General features: G+C 49.1%; 2 protein-coding genes across 7 annotated transcripts in view; both read right to left on the bottom strand.

Annotated features, from left to right (window-relative positions):
- TMEM43 (transmembrane protein 43) overlaps nucleotides 1-22,306 on the bottom strand; it is a 372,149-nt gene that overhangs the window by 311,379 nt on the left and 38,464 nt on the right. The window lies entirely within an intron of this gene.
- The window catches only part of CHST13 (carbohydrate sulfotransferase 13), a 51,508-nt gene that overhangs the window by 5,668 nt on the left and 23,534 nt on the right, over nucleotides 1-22,306 (bottom strand). For 3 of the 6 annotated variants that reach the window (XR_008205700.1, XM_052678923.1, XM_052678925.1), the window contains exons 1-2: nucleotides 17,179-17,311; nucleotides 904-986 (exon numbers count right to left, since the gene is read on the bottom strand). Coding sequence is in view for 5 of the 6 variants with exons in the window: in XM_052678923.1 (XP_052534883.1) it covers nucleotides 904-986; nucleotides 17,179-17,272 (177 nt within the window). In the remaining variant the exon portion in view is untranslated. Of the gene's footprint in view, nucleotides 1-903; nucleotides 987-2,383; nucleotides 4,232-17,178; nucleotides 17,312-18,434; nucleotides 18,523-22,306 lie in introns of those variants that run through there. The other 3 variants (XM_052678926.1, XM_052678928.1, XM_052678927.1) reach the window with 3 other exon arrangements.

Genomic DNA, 22,306 nt, shown 5'->3' with positions numbered 1-22,306 from the left:
TCATGGTACACCATGATACTGAGCCAAACTTTCTGGTAGAAATTTCTCTTGCTAGGTTTTGTTTGGAGGCTGCCCTCCATTTTTTTTTTAGATTGGAAACACTTTTTGAAAGTGCTAAAAAAAACCCAAGCATTTTAACAGTGTGGTTTTTTTCAGGTGTTTTTCCCTGCACTCACATAATTCAAGACTATAGGAATGGAAAGACAGACAGAAAGACAGACAGACACTGTCTGCAGGCATGGCAACAAATAAATGTGACTACTTTTCAAGAGCTGCCCACTGGAATAAGTGCATGTCTTTCAGTTATTTCAGAGCAAAATTGCTCCCTTAATTTCCTTCCCTTCTAAAAGCCAGAGAAATTAAGCATCACTTTTAAGGAAACAACACCAGGACATTCCAGCAGGATTAGGGTATGCAGGCATCATGGCTAAGGAAGTCCACATTAGCCATTTTCCCCAAAGCAAATGTAATTCGGCTGCTTCATGCAGACATGAAAGCACCACCCTAGTTTGGAACGGCGGTGTCAAGCATGGGGAAGGACCTGGCCCTGGTTGCAACAGAGTCCCATGTGGGCAGGGACCTACCAAGGTCCCATACCTCAGTGGGTACAGGCAAGATTATAGAGAGAACTGAAGCGACCCAGAATTATAAATGCTTCATGGCCAACAGCGACTTTATATACATACATATATGTGCATGCATAGAGATCCTTGGAAAGAACCCACAAAGACCATAGCAGAAGTTTTGATCAACAATCACCCCCTAAAACACTGTGGTCTTTTATTCTGGACACAGCTAGAGGTTTTGGTGTGGGACACTGGGCTGACTGGTGCCGCATATTGTGGAGGGGTGAAAGAAAGGGTCATCCCACTTCACTCCAACTTCCTCACCCCATCCCCTCACCTGATCGCTCTCATACAGGGCCTGGAGTGGGCTGCGACCGGACTTCCCCTGCCAGGCTGTCCTCATAGCCCCGTCTTCTGCAGCTGCAAAGGGAGAGAAAACAAAAATCAGAGGAGTTGGGGGCTGCCTCCCTCACCCTCTCTGGTGATGTCCAAACTGGTGGTAGAGGCCACACGGAGATGTGGTGATGTCCCCCAAAAAGAGGTGATCCCAAGTGGCTCTAAGGAAGGATGCTCAGCTATGCAGGGAGATTTATTTTTTTCCTCCCACCATAGACGGTGTTTCTCCATTGTCATTTCTACCTTTCACCTGTTCTCAAATGCTATCAGCATGTTAAGTAGATTGTAGACTCTTCACAGGCTGGTTTTTAGTCAAAATAAATGACTGATTTATATGAAGTAATTAAAAAACACAGCCACCAGCACAAAATTTCAGTGGTGTGGGACTTCTCAATGAAAATAGCTGTTGTTCCTCCCCCTTATTTTTTTCAATAAAATATACAGTTAGGATGCAAAAGGTCCAGACATCCTTTAAACACATGAAAGGCCATACAGAAAGAGAACAGCTTGTTCTGATTTCAAGAGCACCTGAAAACAGAGGGATTCACATCCAGGTAGCAACCTACAGGCAGAGCCAGGCATCACTCACACCGCTTCTGTTAACATGAAAGTTTCTAACATCTAGGCTTTTTGCTTCCAAATTCTGTCTTGTTTTTCACATGCTTACATTTTGCCTACATGAAAACTGCTCCAAAGCACAAAGCCACCCAGTATAAGCTCAGCATCACTCCTTCAGGCTGTAATTAGGGGAAATGTCCGGCTGAACTCACACGATTTCATCACCAGCACACTTGACATGGGAAAGAATGCTTCTTGTGGCACCACGGGTCACAACATGACTCAGTGAGGAGCTGTTCCTTCCTCACTGCCTCATATCAGTTACCCCACAGGAGGGGGAAATGGCCTCAGTGCTAACGAGAGACAAGCGGAGGACCCAAAATTCACAGCCTGGGCTGGGGGCACTGAACCCAGCAGATCCCATTTCATATTTTCTAGCTCAGCTTTCTGCAAATTGAAAGGAATGGGATTGAACTCACTGCCTGCATGGCCCAGCTGTGAGCAAAGAGCACTGAACTCAAGTGGGTTAGAGTTAACAGTGTGGGCACTGCATGCGCTGCTCCTACCTTTAGCAAAGGCAATGTGGAGGCGTTTGTTTTCAAGGTTACCTCGTGCATCATCCAAAACTCTTCTGACAAGGGACATAAACAAGCCCGGGGTGACCTGAAGCTGCTACAAATGAGCACAACTCACACCAGCACAGCTCAGAGCAGTGTGGACTTGTGTTCATGACCCAGCTCAAAATCCTAGTTTGAACACAAAACCTCTCTTACCCATTCCGACCACCTTGTCATCCAATCCCACACTGAGGTCTCTCCCCATTCTGTCCCTATACCACTCAGCCCAAGCATGCAATAGCCCACCTTAAGAAAACTAAGCCCCAGTGATCTATAGCAGGCTGAACTGCACAGCTAGAGAGGAAACCAAACACACAGGGAAAAGGCTTGTCTTCATCTGTGCCTGTCTCTTCCATTAAGTGTGAGATGCAGCCCGGACAGCAAGAGGCAGTTCATGGAAATGGAGTCTCCTCATCCACTGTACCATCTGTTACTCATCCGTGGGATGCTCCTGGGATTCCAAGCAGTTTGGGAAGGCCAAGGAATATTGATATATATGACAGTGTCTAGGAGGGAGTATCACCAGAGCAAATTAATGGTTTGTGCTGCATTTTGGCACCAGGGCCATGAGTACAGCAGGATCTTCCATCACAAAGGAACTGCCAAGATCTCTGCATGCTGCCTGTCCTCCTGACTTCATAGCTTGTTACAGAGGCTCCTGGATTCCACCACAGGCACTGGTAATCCACAGAAATTTAGCACTGCTGTAATTGCATCTGTAAGCAGAGATGTCAGTTAGCCAAAGCATATCCCATTTCTGAAGGGGACAGAATGTCAATCCCCAGCAACCACCGGATCACCATTTGTGTACAAAGACAGCAGACATCCCTCATCTGAATCCAAAACGCTTTTCAGTGAGACAGGCAGAAGGGAGTATTACATTTGTCCTTTGCAGCTTCAAAGTATGAAGCAAGAAGGTAGCAGGGACAGAGCATCAAATCCCATGCTAAAGCACTGATCAGAAATCATGGAGTGAGGAGAGGCTGAAAAGGAGCTCATTTTAGAGCCTCGTGCACTTTTAGTCTTTCCTTTAGAGCTTGGAAAGACAACACTCTCCCTCACTCTCTCCCCTGCAGCCCAGATTTTTGTGCTAGCCCATCAAAACCAAAGCCATTCTCTTGCAGTGGTGTGACATCAATAACACAGCAGGATCTGGGCTTTATATGACTTGCCAGTTTTCTTTGGAAAAAGGAACGGATTTGAAAGCTGTGACTATTTAGGTGCACTAGCTGATTATGAAGGCAGTCATATGTGAGCTGAGCAGACACTGGATCGTGCCCATCCCAGCCTTCTGGAAGCACTAGGGAAGGAATTCACTCTCTTGGCTGAAGAGACTCTTAATTACAGAGGGAGGTTCTCAGTGTCCACAGCAGCAAATCCAGTGCCTGAATTTAAGACTGTGGCTGGGAGACAGGATTCAGGCAGTGACAAGCCCGTCAGCCTGACATCAGCATTACCAAGGCTAAAGGAAAGAGTCTGATGAAGAGAAAAATGATTAAAAATGGGAGTGCAGAACTGGAAAGGGGAATAAAATGTAGCTTGGCAGTCGCTGGGCACAGCTCATACCCATGCAACCTGAAGTATCAATAACGTAAGCAGTTTCTGCAGTCACCCAGATACACGTACAGCACGAGATACAGCTCACCACAGGAAATGCGTACTTCAAAACAGAGAAGCAGCTGAAAAGGGGAACTGTAAGGGATACGAGCAGCTGGAAGGCAAACAATGCTTGAAGGGGAAATGCTGGGCAGGAGGTGGATTTCTAGCATAACATCTCCTAGATCACCTCTGGGATCAATACTCCAGGAACAGATTTGGCATAAAACCAGAATGATACCAATGGCAGACAAAGCACTGAGAAAGTCTGCCACGGCAGGGAAAGACTGAAACACCAAGCAGGGAAATGGAAGCTTTGTCCTAGACCAGGGAAGCGAAAAATAAAGCAGAATTTAATTTTGCAGTGCTGGAATTTAGCAGTTTCTGCTACTTTGCTGCTGGAAGTGGCAGGAGATCCCAGATGCATTAATTCACAGCTATCAGTTGCCAGTGTAACAGGGATAGAAAAGGCAAACGGTGTCCTGGAAGACATCAAGTGAGGTATTTACCATAGGAGCAAAAATAGAAAAAAGCATGAATGTCATTATCCACAGCATAGCAGTCTTCACTTGGAACACCAACAGCTCTGCCCTTGGTGGCCCATGGCAGCTCCTGAGCACAGAAAAGGGCAGTGAGGTGAGCGGGCTGTCCCCAAGCTGGGATGGGATGTTCCAGCCAGGGGGAATGGAACGTGCTTCAGGGATGGGGCACTCACTCCAGAGCCAAATTTCACAATTAAGGGGAGGTTTGGAAACCCCAGATGAGTGAGACTCCAGCTGCAAAGAATCCCAGTTCCTTCTGGGGTGAGTCTTCAGGGATTTGGAAGGCTGGGTCCTTGAGCTACAAAGAGTCCAATGGTCCACTTGTGATATCCAATCCGAAATGGTGGTGACCAGCCCAGAAGAGCAAACACACCTGCTGGCAGGTGAATGTGCACCCAAAGAGTTGAAGAGTTACTCCTGACCCCACTGCTATCGCCTCGCTCTACCACACAGCAGCAGATGCACTTCCTGTTGTGTCTGCACAAAACCTAAAAAAGGAGAAAAAATAATCGTGATGCCTGGTCACCCAAAATGATGGGTCTGCATGTTAATTACATCCTGCAGCTCCCCACGGGGGAGTGAGAAAGGCATGGGCAGTCCTTTTTGTAAAACGGGGAAACAACATCTTAGATCTGCAGTTTCAAGGGACCAGCTTAGAAACACTTGCTTAAAGTCATGGCACAGGCTTCTGGAAGAGCCAGAAATTAGGGCCTAGGTCTCTATGGCTGAAGGTGGCTGCAGCAATGAGCTTCTCTGGGCTTTGCTGTTTGTTTCCTCAATAGTACTCAACATGACATGCGACCAATGGCCAACACAACTCTGCTCCTTGGAGACGGGCTCCTTGCTATTCAAGTGGCTGCACCCAGGAGACACAGAGAAGGACCCCACCATCTGATTTAAGAGAGGATACTGAGACTGCTTCATTCAAAGCCAAACCCTGGCTGCAGTCACTGACTGCTGAAACGGTCCAATTTTCGGTTCTAGCGTCCAAGAAGAAAAAATAAAACAAGAGAGAAAGTGAAAACAGAGCTTGTTATCCACAGAAGTCCAGCAGTCTGAGCTCAGTTTTCCTTTCCCTTATAGCAAAGCCTGAGACACGCAGCTTGGATGGACACCTCAACTGTCTGAGGATGGACCAGAGCACTGGGGCCAAAAGATCGCATGCGGGAGCAGCCGCTGAGACCTGGGCAGTGGCCCACTGTCTGTGTGAATGGCCTTGGCTGGAAGGAGCAGAGCGACTGGAGCCAACAGAGCTGGTTGGAAAGAAGCTTAGTTCTAGGAAGCTCTGGCTTTTATACTTGGACTTGCACTGATGGAGAAAACATTTGCTCAGTTTCCACCTAAGAACAAAGGGTGATTGTTGGGATTTTTAATTTTTTTTTTTTAAATAAATGTGATCGCAAACACCAAATTCCCAAATACAACTCCAGACCTACCGAGCTGATGACTCCAAAGGCAGCGACCACTGTTTGATGGAGACAAAGATCGTGGGAATGCCCCTTTCTTTGCTTTTGTACTTGCTGCATTCAGCTGCAAAGTGTAGCAGTTCTGACTCTGACATCCTTATCCACCTTCAGAGTTAAGGGAACACTTCTGGGAATGAAAATCTAAACTGTTCCAATTGTCATTCTTACAGGAAAGTTTTAGAACACAATATTTTTGCTTCAGCAAAGAGGCTGAATCCAATTAGTGACCACTCAGATTTACTGCATGTAAAAAGCTGGAGGTACAGACAACAGAGACTGAATTAAAACACTAGACGAGGAAGGAAAAGAAGTCTAACAGAGGCATATGCTTGACTTGCTCAAATGCACCCTTCAGTGTTGTCAATTCAGCCCCAATCTCTTCTGTTAGAGAGCTGGAAGTGAAAAGAGAAGGTCAATACTGTGGTCTAATGGCATCCCTCCATGCCCCCATCTACACCACAACCTGCAGGCACTGAGCATGGCTCCAGTGGTCTATCTGAAACCACCACCATCACCTTACAGCTCTCAGGCTCAGGAACTGCCTCCAGGTGGCCTGGTTTCAAGCCATACAACTTTGGCTCTATTTTCAAGCTGCCACAGCGCCTGGCAGCATACCTCTCTGCACACCAACACAAGCATCATCATCCTCTGCCCCAAATGTGCACCTTACTGTAATCCCAAAAGCCAAATGCAGGCACTCCAATACAACAAACTTAAGCCAAAGATGGGCTCTCCATAGCACATAATGGCTGCTAGAGCCATGTCAGCAAGGGCAGCCCTCCTGGGACCACTGTCTGTGGGAGGAGCTCTGAAGACACCCCAAGCAGAGGTTCATGTGGTCCTGACTTAAAGCTGTTTTGTTCAGCAGAAATTAAACAGAATGACCTGAACTTGGCTGGATCAGATAGAACAGAGTCCCAGCAGCAGAGGAATGCTTGAAAGCTTAGCTAAGCTTTTTCCAGCACTACACACTTCCTACCATTCCTCCTAGTCCTTTTGAAACAGACAAACCAAATAATTAACTCCCTGCACCCCTCACCTCCCAGTGCATAGAAACTGCATGGGGGCTGCAGGGGCTCCTCTTTGCAAGGAGGTTACCCTTGAGGGGAAAACCACAAACAAAAGTAGCCCAGAGGCAACATGGAGCAGGATGATAAGGGATGTGCATGTGAGAAGGTTCACATAGAGAACAACAGCTCATGTATAACCAGCACAATGAGCTGCAGCAGTGAGGTTGGGTGACAGAGGTCCTAGCAGCCCCTATTACCCTCCTCCCTTGATGTCTTCCTCTGGTAAGAAGATGGAAGGAGGTGCTAGGAGCAGTCCAGCCTGCTCTAGTCTCCAGGATTTACTACTGCAGCCCCAGCTGGGAGCTGGCATTTCCCTGGCACTAATGACAGTCTCCCTTCAGCCAAGAAACACAGTCAAGCATTTTACATGGGATAATTTGACAGCACCGCCTTTAATAGGAAAAATCACTCACTGTTCTAGGGATGAGACCTGCTGCTGGAAGGCATCTGTCCAGGGACAAGAGAGGTGCCACCTCCAGGCAATGTTAACTCAGGACATGGAGGAAGGCCCTATATGATGCTCTGTGGAAAGGGATGGAGAGCGCCAGGCGTGGCGGTGAGCACATGTCCTGCTTCTGTTCCAGCCAGACAGGGAAGTGCCGAGCCTGCCAGCAGCAGCAGTGAGGAGAACATCTGGGGTGGAATCACAGGGCCCCAGAGAGCTGACGATTGGGCCCTAACCCCACACACACCTGCCCCAACCTGTGCCTGTGATCCCAGATGTGTGCAGCAGCCCTCCGCTGTCTGGGACACGGTGCTCATGGGCAAACTGCCACCAGCACTGAGAGCCACCAAACATCAGTTTTCTCTGTCTGGAGCCAGCTTCATCAGACATGTTGACTTTGATAGGAAAATACCTCAGCTTGACCTCCAAAACACAGTAACAACCTCAATATGGGAGGCATTGCCCTGTGCCGAGGAGAGATAAGCATGTGTCTTGTCAACAGCCTCACAGCCTCCTGGTGACCACCCCTCATCACTTCCTTCCTTCATCAGAAGTGCTTTCCTCCCTTGATCTCTGCTCTCCTGCACATACTCCTTTTCCCTTATCGTTTCTGAAAGCGCTTTTCCTCCTTTTCTCACCTTGGACCATCAGCACATCACCAGCTGTACCCAGGGACTGGAGCTGGCATAACTGGCATTTGGCTGCATGGCTCTCCTCTCTTTGGAGACAGGGATGTCTCAAGCTATGATCCTCAAAGAAGGCTTCCTTATTCCAATTTAGCCAACTTGAGTCAAGGAGCAGACAGAGAAATGCTAATCAAGTGAAGGAATAAAAAGGTGGAGCTATAGGACTAGCTCACAATAGATCACAGAGAGGAAAAGAAACAATCCAGCTGCTTCGTGCAACCTGCCAAATGCTGCAGTGTCATCAGCAGGGCTCAGAGCAGGACCAGAACCAACAGTGGCTGGTCTGGACGCTCTGTCCTGATCAGAGGTCCCTCCCAAACCATGTGTCTCCTTGGCGGCTACAGGAGGTCACCTGGCAGCAGGCCGAGGCAGATGTCAGCCAGGTGCAATAGGAGGATCACACGCATTTGAAGCAGGGGGTGTACTTCCCTGGGGCAACATGCCTAGCTCTCTGCTATCATAAGAAATGCAACTGACATCTTGATAGGAAACACAAAATTATCAGCATCCAGGAGGAATAAGGCCTCTGTGCAGAAATACCATGCAACCCCCTTGTTTCAAATGCTTAATTTCTCCTACACACCAAGCTAGAAGCTTTCCAAGAGCAGTCTCCCTTCCCCATTCATTATGCCTGCTTCTCTCCTGGCCCCAGTTTGCTGCGTGCATGTCTGATGCAAGTCCAAACTGCCAGCTTTGCCATTCCTTGTCAATAAAGCCCTTTTCCAGATCACTGCTCAGCACGAACCTGAGCAAGGCACATGTTGGCAGTGCCAAGGCACAGACAGATCCCTGCCACGACATGCAGGAGATAGGGTGCAAGGTGTCCTGGGCCAGGCTGGACTTGCTCAAAACCTGCCTGCAGCTTGGTCTGATTTGAGCAGACATGGTTTGTGCCCTCTGCACACGAGGTTTCTGATATGCACACAAGGAAAAAAAATGCAGCCCTCTAAGGTTACATGGCTCAGCAGCTTTCCTGCTGAATGTGTTTCAACATGGCCTGACAGCTCCATGCATCTGGAATTGATGAAAAGATCTACGAGCAGATCTCGGGAAAAAATGCACACTCAGCAAATGCTTCCATGGCAGCATCTTGGACATGGCCACTGCTCTGCTCAGTGCCTGTGTCCTGGGAGTGCCATTCGGAATGACAGTGGTGCACAGAGCTGTGAAAGTCACTGCCACAAGGTATGGAGAAAGATGCACATGCAGAAGAGATGCATAAGTTTGCAGAGCAGGAGAGGAGCTCATTACAGGCTGCTGGAGGCCAGGAAGAAGCATCTCCAGGGCAGAACTTCTGTGATAAGAAGCTCCTTGTGCCTACCTCTGCTGCATTTAGATATAGGCATTGCCTGAGGCAACAAAAAAGCCATGAAAAGATGCAACATTTCCAGCATCACTGCAGCACTGAGACACAACTGATCCATGACCACTGGCAGCAACCTGTCTGAGGGGCTGGAGGATCTGCCTCCCCACTGCCAGGCAAACTCTGCAAATTCTGGAGACATCTCTCTCCTTTTTGCGGGGAGACAGACAGGATTCTTGCACCAGCACCCACCCAGCAGCAGCTATTCATGGGCAACTGAAGCAAAGCTCCCCCAACCCCCAAGCCAGGCCAGCCCTCCTTCAGCCTCACAGTGCCTGCATGTGCCGGCCCTATTAAGCTAAAGGGAAATCAATCTGTTCAGTGCTGCCAGGAGTAAACTTGGAAAGGACCCAGCTGCAAATATACTACCACAGCAGCCTAGCCAAAAGGAACAGCCCAGCTCTGCAGATGTTTGCAGGATGCAACTTGCCACCTTCCCATGTTAAAGGGAAACGTGACCGTGCAAATCCACTACCAGAGGAAGGGCAGAGCCACACACTTGTAAAGAATCATGACAGGATCAGGGATGGGGAACTGCTGAGGAGCTTCTGACCTCCAATTAGTTTGTGCTAATTTCCCAGGTCCCTGCCTTGAAGGAAGTGCTCTGAGCTCCAGAGATACCCACATCTAACAGTTCCAAACAAACAGCACCTTTGAACCTCATGTCAACATTGCCCTCCTTCCCGAGAGGTCAGCAATTCATGACAGTAGAGCAACATCTGGCACAGAGCAAGGCTGGATCAGGTTTCACATTAGCAATGAGACTGCAAATTTCCATGGAGAAATGAGGGAGCTGCCCCATGAGCAGCTCCAAGGGACAGCCCCAGCCCTGGACAATGTTCCCCTGCAGAAGGACTGGGAGAGTAGCCAGGAGCTGCTTGTCAAGCAGCGCTTCCCCAGAGAAGGATAAGCTATGAGCAACGTGGTGACAAGAGGACTTGTGGCTGGGCTGCCCCTCCATATGACACGGGATGGGACCTATGGGCATGATGTGCAGCTCCCAGATTTTCAGCACATCTCCATGCACATGCACCATGGGAGAGCTGCCAGGAGCTGCCCAAGGGGCTGAAACTCAGCTAGAGCTGAGCCACCTTCGAATGGGACATTTTGGGGAGAAAGCAGCATCAAGTCCAGCTGGATGATGCCCCAAGTGACTCTCAGCAAATTAAGTTCCTTTCTGAAAATGAGCACAGATGCCAGCACCCATGCTCAGCAATGGCTCATGTACATGGCTGATGTATATGGTCCCATAATACATCCATTCCAGCAGGACATCCATTTAAAAGGGCAGGGCAGCCTGCAGCATCTCCCAGCTGCAGAAACAGCTCCACAAAGTGACAACACACAGGGTTTGGTGATGGCCATCAGCACCACAGGAACACTGAGAACATTTCTGCTCTGCAGCCTCAGTGCGTTGGGGATGGTAACTCACAAAGTGGTGGGAAAGCAGAGGGAAGAGGACTGCAAATGGGGTCTGAAGGAGCCAGGCTGGGCTCTCCATGCTGGTGGGAAAGACTGCAAAGCTGCAAGGGTTTCCACTGCATGGGGAAGGACTGCAGACACTGAATCCCTCGTTCACTACTTCAAAAACAGGCCCTGGGCCATCTTAAATACTGACACTGAATGGTGACTTCCACCTCAGCACAGAGCTGTTGAAGGATGTGGGTTGTGTGGCCAATGCTTTCCTGTAGGAGGAAAAGGTAACAAGCCACCTTCACTGCAGATGTAGCTGCTGAACCCAGCATATCAGACTTCCTGCAGGATGAGAGACCTTCCTACCTTTTAAGGGTAAGAAGCTGCTTTCTATTCCCAGGAAATACCAACTCCTGGCCCTTCCCAGCCAAATTCCCATCGGACCCTGCCCAAAACTTTACAACCCTTTTATCTTAGCCAAACATGAAAAGCTCTGGGGCTTGATGAGGAAAGCAGGATCAGACAGCACAACCTACTTGTTCCCTTGCCCAGCTGCGGCTACTTCCCACTTCCATGCCTTATAGCTCAGGGAAGGTTCTGAGGCAGGAATCTTTAGGAAGCTGCCCCAGGAAGGGCTGCTGCAAGAGGCCTGATGAAAATAAAACCTACGTGGGAGAGTTGTTTCCCCAGCACTGACCAGTCCCCCAGCAAACTGGCATACAGATGCTGGTATCTGCTGCGTGTCTGCACAAGGCAGTGCAGTGTGTTTGCTCTTTTTGCAATCACTGTCCTGTCTGCGGGGTTCAAACAGCACCAGCTTTGCAAAGCATTCTTCAGGGCAATGCAGGGCTCTGGAGGGTCAGCCCAGTCAGAGGAGAGCTGAATTACTGAGGCTGTTGGATGGTATGGGAACAGGTTCACCTGACTACAAGGCTTCCTTGGTTTGGGGAGCATCTCGATGGCTGCTGAAAGACACTGTGTCAACTCCCGCAAAGTTTTTGGCACCAGGGAAAGTTGGGCATCGCTTGTGCACAGGGCTTGAATCACACAAAGCCAATTCTCACAGTGTGTCCTTTGGCTCCCCTTCCCTGTTCTAATACAGGCTGTGTGCTCTCTGAGCATCACGCTCGCCTTCCAACACAATAAACACAGCATCAGCTCTGTTCCTGGCTCATTAAATCTGAAAGGAACAAAACTAAAGCATGGGCTGCCATGTTACTTCCTACATTCGGGGGTCCCCAGGAAAAACATGCATGAAGAGGAGTTTGGCTCCCAAGGATATGGGGCTACTCTTCATACCCACCGTTGCCCATCTCAGGCTTTGATTCTGTCTTCCCAGGTAGGGAAGATTAGATGTTCCCTCTCTCCCAGACATCTAACAGCCTTTAACTGCCTTTTAACAAGGGAAGATTTTGGCACTTGCCCAGTTATGCCTTAAAGCCTGGATGTGAAACACCCCTGGCTTGGCCTCACGGAGGTATCTGGGGAGTAAAATTTTTCTTCAGGTACTCAGTTCTGAGGGAGAGTAATGGGAGCTGAGCACCTAATGCCTTTGTAGTTTGGCTTCTAGCAAGTCCTAGGAAAGGCAGCTGTGTTTGCACTGGGATTAAGAAGGAGGCCTTGTCATGCTCTCTATTCAGATGCTGGTGGGAAGCAGCCACCAAGAATGAAAATCCAGCATCTAAGTTCCCAGAGCCCTTTTTGCAGTGTAAGTTGGAGCTTTGGGTCCCTGGGAATGGGACCAAAGAGGAAAGCACAGGTGCAGAGTGCTTCCAGAGAGCAGCAGTGGGGCCAAGACATTGTGGGATGCGGGGCAGCAAAGAGTCATCGAGATGTAAATCTTTCCTGCATGCACAGAGTTAACTCCCAGCATACCAAGCCCCCTTTTTCTCCCTCCCAAACCTCTTACACATATCAGAGATTCTCAGGAAACTGTACAGAGCCAAGAAAGACAAGAAAAAGCATTCCTCATTCAGTGCCTGGCCCTCAGGAACAGATGGGCTTCATTATCGCTCTGCTTTCAGCACTGCACCGAGCTGACTGTTCCACCACGAGGGGTCACAGCGATGGCATTTCACATCTCCCATCATGGCAGCCCTGGGGACCATCCAGCCCACGTTGCCCAACGCACTGCAGCCACATGCAGTGCACTTTGAGCGCTGGGTCAGTGCCAGCTGCCAGGGCAGCAGCTGCCCCCTGGACTTGATAGCAACCTGAGCCCGGCAGAAGTGCCCCATGACAAAAGCAAACAAAACAAAACACAGCAGAAAAAGCAGCACGATCTCAAGGGGCTTCTTCAGTTTCACAGCCCTGCTTATCTGAAGGGCTCTGCGCCTGCTGGGTCAGTGGGGACCTGCCCTCAGCTTTGGTCGTGCCTGAACTGTAGCCTGAAAATATCTCTAAACAATGGGGAGGAACTGAGGTCTAAAATAGGCTCTTTCTTGTTCTAAAATATTATATTTTATATATTTTATATATATATTATATATATCTAAAACTATATATATATAAATATATTATATATATATATAAATTAAAAAATATATATATTATATAAAACAACAACATCCCTGGCTTGAAAAGATCTGCTGCTATCTACATGACTCCGTTCAGGCTAGGTGCATTTCAGGCTCAGGGATCAGCACCCTGCAGGATCTCTGCAAATCACCAACAGTCTGTGCCCTGGAGGGACAAATCTGTAGGCACAAGGATGGAGCTGCCTGACAGCTCAAAAGACCATGGATGCACAGCTCAGAGAACTTCAAAGGCCAGATCTGCAGAGGTCACAAAGCTGAATCACTTGTGCCACGTCATGGTGGTGTGGCTTCTGGCACTGCCACCACTGTAATGCCCCAATCCTTCTTTGGACTGGTGGAGTGGCATCTGCACACCTGAAACAGAGAAGAGGGCTTTGCTCTGTCAGTACCCAAAGAAAACCCAACGGGTTGGTGCAGATGAGCAGATCTGATGGAGCCCTGACGCTTCCCAGATCCCAGACCTTTCCAGTTCCTCATCTAACAGTTGGGGTGGTGTCATGGTCCTGGTGCTACTACAGTCCTGGTGCTGGTATCTCTCATAAGGAGTCAGCTCAGAGACCAACTATGACCTGCAAAGCCCCATGAAAATCCCACAGCTCAAGCTGATGGCAGTATGTGAAAGAACGAGTGCAGCAGCCAGCGATAAGCAAGTGCTGCTAGAAAGACAAAAGAAATAACAGCTGGTTTCTGCAGCTGGAAAGAACCAGAGAAGAGAAAGCAGCATTTAGAGTTGGACTGTTTTTCCTTCTTTATTACTGGAGGCGGTGATTTAGCACTGGAAGAAGCTAGAACAGCAGGAGTATCCCCCACCCCACAGGCTGCTGCTTTGCAGAGTCTGTCTGCTATGTTCCTCATCACCTCCAACCTGCAAAAGGCACGGACTTGAAAGAGCAAGAATTGGGTAAGAACAGGAGTGCTGGTGCTTTTGTGAAGGGTTTCTGGCTCAGACTGATCAATCTCATCTTCCCTACTTGCCTCAGGCAGTTAAAGGTGCCCCTTCTTCCAAGCACTCCTAGGATAGTTCCCTGAGCTGCAAGAGGACTTAATTTCTTAAGGAATGCCAGTTAGAGGAGATGGAAGCCTTGAGATGATGAAGGTTGTCTAAAATGCTTCACATCCATCAGCTCACATCAGGAAACGTTATTTTGGAATGGAGAAGCTGCTTAGTAACTGCTCAGGAGACTGCAAGTTCATGCACACATCCCTCCAGCCCCATGCTGGCAGCCTTTGGATATCAGTATGATTTGCCTACTCACAGTTTTCCCAGAAGATCTACCCCTGGTATGGCAGCACTGCACAATTAACTGAGGTCTGCAGGAGCTGACGACACAGCTGACTGCAGGACCTTTCCATATACCACTCACCTCCCTCACATCTTTTTTCCCCATATTTCTCTACCCAGCATCCATACCAGCACTGTCATGCCACGCTGCTGCTAAAATCAGCACAATTCCTGAGACCAGCAATGGCCAATCCTTTGATGCAGACAAGAATCAGCAGCCTCCAGCATTTACTACCACATCAGTCTAGACATACTGCAATCAGGGTCAGATGAGACAATGAGCTGAGATCCCCAGGGCGCAGAAAAAAGTGCAGAGTGCTGTGCTGTCCCTGAAAGAGGGATGGCTCTTAGGCCAGGTGGGTTCTCCTGAATGGCCATGCTCTGACACCAGCACACCAAGTCCCTCCAAGGGACTATACTGCTCCATGCTGGGACTGCATGAGGCCCAGGTGCAGCAGGACCTGGTGATGCTCTGGTTAAACCCCGTGACTGTGCAGTGCAGCTGTGTTTGCAAACCCCACCTGACACCACACTCGGCACCAGCTTAATCCTTTCCTTCGGTGCAGATATTCTGCCCTTGGTCATGTCTGTGAGTCCGTTCATCACTGACCCAAAGGAAGCATCAACAGACCACGTGCTGCCTCCAGCAGCAGGGACAGCAGGGACTCTGCTACTGCCTTCAGCACAAGTGCCTCCCTGCCCCAAAATAACAAGCTTTGTGGCTGTTTGGGAGCAAAGTTATTTCAGCACACACTGATGGGTGGGTGCTCCTGGGGCAGAACAAGCAAGCCTTCTTTCAGCACAGCCAATTCAGTGCAAACCTCTCCGTGCCCACAATGGCACGGATGGAATGAGAAGTGCCAACAGAGGAGTTAATTCCTGCTCCCTGAAAAGAGCCCTTCTCAGACTTAAAGGTTTCTCTTAGCTCTACTCTCCCCCACATTGCACATTTTGTCCTGGTCGTGGGATGGGTCAATCTCTATACACAAGGATAGCAAGGATTAATGCACTACACTGAATGCAATGGACTGTGGGTGAGCCAGGAAAGCAACCTGCTGAATCCTGCAAAGGATGGAGAAAAGAAACTGACTGCTCCCGAGCAGAACTCAGAGCACTGCTGAATTTTCCAGCATTTTTCTTCATTATTATATAGAAACCAAACGACACCAGGCAACTAGAACTCCAAAGAGCCTCAAGGCAACCATCACTTTAGAGATGACATTTTTGCCTGCAAATTGTTTACTTATTACTGTAACTAGTAACTCCTAACATTCAGGTGAATTGCCTGAGTTAGCGTTCCCTTGAGCCAAAAGGAAATGCAGCAATTTTCAGCTTGCATCTTTTCAACATTGGGGAATGACCCTTCCTCTGCTACTGCCAATTTCTCACTGAACTAAAGAGAGAAAATACCATAATCTGAAAAATAACAAAGGACAGAAGTGGCATAGAAATGAAGGCCGGGTTGTGGGAGGCAGCAGCAAGGTTAGAAAATAAGCAGATTTTAGAGAACACGAATATCCTTTTAAATTCAGCTCTCTGGGAAACTCAAGGGGCTCCCAAGTCTGCAGATGGTGCTCAGCACCCTCAATGACAACACTGCTGGAGTATCAGACACTGCTGGTATGCACCAGTTTGGGACCCTCAGTCCCATGGCCACCCACAGTACCCCCAAACACAAAGTTTGGCCCATAGCAGACAGAAGAACCCCAAACCCATCAGGAGACGCCATCGCACCTTGTGCCATCTGGTTTGCTCCAACCTGATGGGAACTCTGCTTTGAGATCATGCAAAGCACTATGAGATGAGCAAGCACAGCAAGTTCTGCTGACGCAGAAGTCTTTTGAAAACCGGAATCTTCAAACAGCCACATTTTCCAGCCAAATACCAGGCAATGAATCCAACGTAAAGCACAGTCCCTTCTCTGTTCAGAGCCGTGGGGATGAGAGCTGATTGAGTGCTCCACTTTCTTACTGAACGCTCCTAATATGAAAGTAAGACAGCATAGATTGTCTCCTTCTAAAAAGTTACCAAGGAATGAAGTGCTGAGTGTGGTCCTCTAGGATCACTGAATTCATTTGATAAATCTTATCAGCTATTCTATGAACAACAAACGCTCGCTGAAACCCAACTCTTCTTCAATATTATCCAGCAAACAACTTCTCATTTTTAGAGAAAAGCACATTGAAATGATGGAGCAGCCCCTTTAAAAGGGAGATTTATGAAACTGATACAATCCCACAGACATCTCGGTCAAACCTCCCTCCTGCATTTCAAGATGTAACTTTAAAGGCCCCACTGATGGATGGCTGCTGTAATCAGAAAACATGAGCGCACTGTTAAAACCCAACAGAGGAGCTCATTTTGCCAAAAGAGCAGAAAGCAGCCAGGGAAACACACAGCCCTTCCAGCACAAGGCGCTCTGTATCTTAGCTCCGAATTACTGAATCACTTCCCAGCGTGGAAGATACCTCCAGGAGCACGCGCTGAGCTCGAGCGATCCAGCACTGCTGGCGGCTGCGAAAGGGGCGCTTGCGGAGCACAGCGGCTCCGTCCCAACCCCGGCACAGCTCCCACGCCGGGACAGCGGAGCGCTTTAAAACGAACCGCGCACTTCCCCGCAACGTCCAAGTTTGGGACCCACCTGGGTTGAGGCTGCTCTGGAAGTAGAAGACGCCCAGCAGGAACGAGCCGAAGCAGGCGGCCAGCGCCAGCCGCGGGGCCCGGCTCCTCCGCATCCCTCCGCCGCGGCTCGGCGGCGCCGCGCAGCCCAGCGCCCAGCGCCCCGCGGCCCGGGCCCGCCGAGCCCCCGCCGGCCCCGCGCCCCGCCCCGCTCCGCGCCCGCGGCCGCCTCGCCCCGCCGCCGCCGGCAGGAAGTGACAGCCGAGCGGCCCCGCAGCGGGAAGGGGAACGTCGCCCCCCTGCGCCCCGCAGGCAGCCCCATGCGGCCCCGCGGAGCGGAGAGCCGGGGGTCGGGAACGTGCCGCCCGCCCCGCTGCCTCGTGGCTCTGCGGCTTCGCGCCGGGCAGGAAGGAGTTACTGATGTGCTGGCGAGACTCGGGAGTTTGCTGATGGCTTTTCTCAGCACGTTCCGCGCTTCGTAAGCATCGTAAAGTTACGTGGCCTTAAAACATACTTTTTTTTTTTTTTTTTTTTTTTTAAAGATCCTGCAGGGTTCAACTGAAAGCAGCAATAAGCAATAAAGTTATGTAGGAGAGGGATTTTCTCCTAATTTTCTCCTTATCTCTGCCATGCTTTTAGAAGGCAAGAGTGTACAGGTCTCATACTGCATCCCCTGACCTCCCGGCTCTGTACCTGCCGGCAAAATGAGCTCTGAGCTTCTGAAATAGCAGTAGTGCTGCTGAACCCCCTCTGCGGAGGACGTGCGCAGAGGCCAGCTTGGAAATGTAGGCTGAGAGCGGGGCTCCCACTGCCAACGCTTGATGACTCCTTCCATCCCCTAAAGGCTTTAGGAGGGAGGACAGCTCAAGGAGGAGTCGCGGGGAATGACAAAGAACGCACGTGGCAGGCTTTGTTCTACCCTGGTGTAAAGCTAAGCCAGGAGGAGGAGTTCATTGTGTGAAGGAATGAGCGGAGCACAAGGGGACACACGGTGGGTTGTACCCTTGGCACTGCACAGCTCTGTGCAGTGGGAACCCCTTCCCATTGCTTTTCAGCAGCTGAGAAGTGCACTCTGTTTTTCACTTTCCCACCTTATGGATTGAACACTGGAAAACCTGGCTAAGGGTTCCCAGAGGACCAAAGTCAATGAACATACCCTCAGCCCAGCTTCCCTGGGCTCAGCAACAGAAACACCAATATGAAGCAGCCAAGCTTCACCCTAGTTATTCATTCCCTCCAGAGAAAATAAAGCATCCCATTCACATCCCAGGCACTGACCTGCTGAAAGATGTCCGTGTGTTGCAGCTGCAGAGGGGCACAGGCCCATCTGTGCTTCTATCCCAGGCGAGATCTACAGGACTCAGCAGAGAGAAAGCACATCTTTTAGATGCATGGGGTACCTACTTGGGCTCAGCTGCAGACACATTCAGCACTAATGCTAAAAACCATAATCAAAAGAACGAACACATTTTCAGGTGCATTGTGTTGGAAGCAGTTGATGGTGATGGCACACGTGGCAGGTCGAGGCCTTGCTTGAAAGAAACAGGTATTTGCTAGTGACTTCCTTGCTCCCTGTTTGCACAGGGCCTCTCACCACGGGGTCAGAGCATGGCTGGCACTATTTACCACTGTGAGGGCACCACTGATGGCCAGTAACAATGGCCAAAGGTTACTCATCACACCACGTGGAGGAAAATGATTTGTTAATGCTGAGGAAATGCATTTGATCTGTGGGTGAAAAGGGAGTGCTTTTGGCCAGCAAAAAGATGCAGTTCCTTTGGTGCAGTGCATGCTCCATTCCCCCCGTGCTCATTAGCTGTCCTCGTTACTGTCTTCTCAGCAGGTTTTTCCCCAATGATTGCTGTTTCCCAGGCTCTTGGTGCCACTGAGTGAGATTAACCCTAAGCTTTGGTCTGATTACCACAATGAATAGAAAATTAACAGCAATGAGTTTCAGCTGGAAACTGAGGAATCTGCTGAACTCCTCCCCAGGTTCTGGTTTTATGGCTACTAGGAAAAGGAGTCCTTCTAGGGCAAACTTTGCTTTTGTGCTCAGCTGTTTAATGCTGCAGCAAGAGTTTACCTTGGCCTCGTGCTCGTGAGACCTCCATCTGCTGGTGGCTGGGCTCCAGTGCATATTGCCACAGCCCCCAAATCTCACCACACCAGCCAGGGGCTGTAGGGAATTGCACTGATGTGGTACAAGCTTTCTTCAGAGACCAGCATCTGAGTTCTCAGAGATGGGAAATTTCCTCTCCATTTTCTAAGCACTATGTCTATCACACTGCATCTACAACTTCTGTGGGCATTAATGTGCCCTGTGTTACTCGATTTTATGGCATCAGTGCAATATCAGCTGAGGAGAACCTTGCAAAGCTCATCCTCTGCTTGAGCACACATGTACACAGCTTGTTCTGAAAGTTTCCCAGAGGCACCCATCCATTCTGGCTCTGCAGACCCCACAATGGTGGGGTGGTCTTCCTACCACCTTATCTGAACCATCCTTGTCATAATGGGAACCCTCTTCTATTTTGCCTTGGATCAAGCAAGGGAGTTCAGTTCCGTTGTATTTGATAACAAGAACAGGCCAGTTCTGCTCATATTAGCCAGCTGAAATAGTAGCTTTCTTAAGCAGTGCACTGATTTTTCCACCATCTCCTCAAGCCTTTTACATTGGCAGAACGTGGGTTTTCAAAGGGAAAAAACACAAGTGTTTAAGCTCACTTGGTACCAATTTACAACAGCTGTAGTTCAGAGCAGCAGGGAATTGTTGGGTGGATTTCTTTTCATCATTAAGAGCTGTAGTAACTGTTTGCAGGCTCAATATATGCAATCATAGAATATAGCAGAAATAGTTTGGATAAAAGGTAGAATTTACAACTAAATATCTCTAGAAAGGTACCTGGAGAGTTAAAAGTACAGAAAATAAGAGGATTGTTGAATCTTTAAAATCTATGGGTAGATTTTGCCACTTGTTCTTACCATGTAATGCTGATGCCTTGAAAAACCTCCTCAATCGTCGGGGGCTGTGGCAGGGAATGCGCAACTGACCCCAAAGATGCTGCACAGCCTGGAGAATCCCGCTGAGTTTGTGGGTATGACAGCATGCACTGCCTAAAGTTCAGCACATCCACACACCTTGTCAGAAGAAGGATAGTAAGGATTAGCATCTGGGCCTGAGTAGTTAATATTGTAACCTTGCTAATTCCATAGCTCGCTGACCTTTTTGTTCCTGAGCAAAACAGTAATCGCTTCCCAGAGATCCTCTGGCATTTGTCTCAGGGGAAATCTCCCTGGAGACAAGGAAATTAAAGACTGGCCACTCTCCTCTCATCCTGAAATGCTGGCCTCTGTCAAAAGAGATGTCCAGAAATCATTCATGTAACTTGCTTACTGCCACAATTTAAAAATAAAAAATAAATAAAAGCAGCAGCTGTTTTCTTTTAAAAGCACCAGTGATGGGAGCAGACCAAATTACAGGCCCTGAGGACTGCTCTCTGCCTGCAACACTTGCTGCTAGAAATACCACTGGTATGAAGGAAACTCCCACCAACCATTTTATTCAGTGGTGGCAGCTAGGGACCCTGCTTGCCTTTTGTACCAGACATTTATATTTCATTAGTTTATACGCTGTAACCAGCTGGGAGCTTGTTCTCTACTGTCTGATTTAGAGGCTCACAGGCAGAAGGGATGGGATTTACAGGTACATGGTAGAAAACCAATTGCCCTTGATCTTAGCACACTGGGAACTGCAGCTACTTCCGACAGCAAGAGCAACAAATCTGTCAAGCCTCCCACCAGCAGCACAAGACTCCTGCAGTCAGCTTGTACTCTGTGCACTGCTGCTGCCTGCACATTTCCAGCAGAAAGCCTCAGCCTCTCTTCCTGCTGCCCACAGCACCAGCTGCTGCCAGTCAGCTCCATCTGCCATCTCCAGAACGGCTACATGTGGGGTCACACAAAGAGAAGAGGATGCTGTTGCATTGCTCCTGGCTGAGGTGGGAGCCTGCTGGTGGCTTTCCTGCACCTGGGGGCTCAGCCATAGCAGCTGGTCCTGCTCTGTGCCTGCGCAGCAGTGCACTCACGTTGTGGCCTTCACAACCAGTCCAGCTTTCCCATTTGGAGCACCCACGTGGAGTCATAGAATGATAGAATCGTTTGAGTTGGAAGGGACCTTTAAGGGCCATCGAGTCCAACTTCCCTTGCAGTGAACAGGGACATCGATCAGATTTTTCTGTTTGTGTACTCAAGCGAAGTGAGAAAGCGCTCATTTCTAACAAAGCATTCCAGTGCACAAGAAGACAGCAGATATCAGTGAACAAACCAATGGATAACCAAGGGGAGCACTCTGCTCCCGGCCCAATACCAGGTGTCCCATGTCCTTCTGGTGTTTGGAAGCTGGAAGATTCAGTTCATGCCACTGTCAGAATCCACCTGACAGACTTGAGGAGGAGCAAACCATTAAATATCATCAGCTGGCATCTCATCAGCTACCAGAAAATGAGTTCTGTCCGTGTGCTGCCTCTCCTCGTGGAAATGGCTGGGGTCACCACTGGGAGATCAGACCTTACTTCAGGGACTCGAACACTCTGCTCTTTAAGCATTTGGTTGAAGCTGGTGGTAAGGAGGAGGAGGAGGGAGTGTTTGCCCACAGCTACTGTGCCTCTGCTGATGCATTTGCAAGCCCAGAATTGCCAGTTTGAAGCCTGCATGGAACAGGCCAGGTCTTTGGCTGCCATAAGCATTTTTTCAGAGACTTTATTGGTATTTATCCCAACAGAGAGGCGAGGTGCATGTTGTCTATACACATGCATTTGATGCATTTTTTAACAGCACGTTCTATACCTTCACAAAAGGCATAGAACAGATTATGCTAAGTTTTGTTTGCCTGGCAGCATGTGACTCAGTAGCATAGGCAAGCCCAGTGCCTTAGGAGAGCAGTTAGTAAAGGCTGCTCAGAAATTGCAATGAAAAGTCCTGTTTTCAGCTGTTGTGCTCTCATCCATTGAAATGGCTCCATATGCAGAGGGAATTAAAAAAAAAAAACAACAAAACAACACACAGGCCAAAGACGGTCTGACCCTGACATAAAAAGCCATCAGTGCAATGCTATAAAAACACTCTGTCACAGCAGTGCTGTAAAAGTCTCC

This window comes from Tympanuchus pallidicinctus, unplaced genomic scaffold, assembly GCF_026119805.1.
Source record: "Tympanuchus pallidicinctus isolate F22 unplaced genomic scaffold, pur_lepc_1.0 scaffold17, whole genome shotgun sequence".
Taxonomy (NCBI): domain Eukaryota; kingdom Metazoa; phylum Chordata; class Aves; order Galliformes; family Phasianidae; genus Tympanuchus; species Tympanuchus pallidicinctus.
This window is presented reverse-complemented; position numbering and strand designations above follow the sequence as displayed.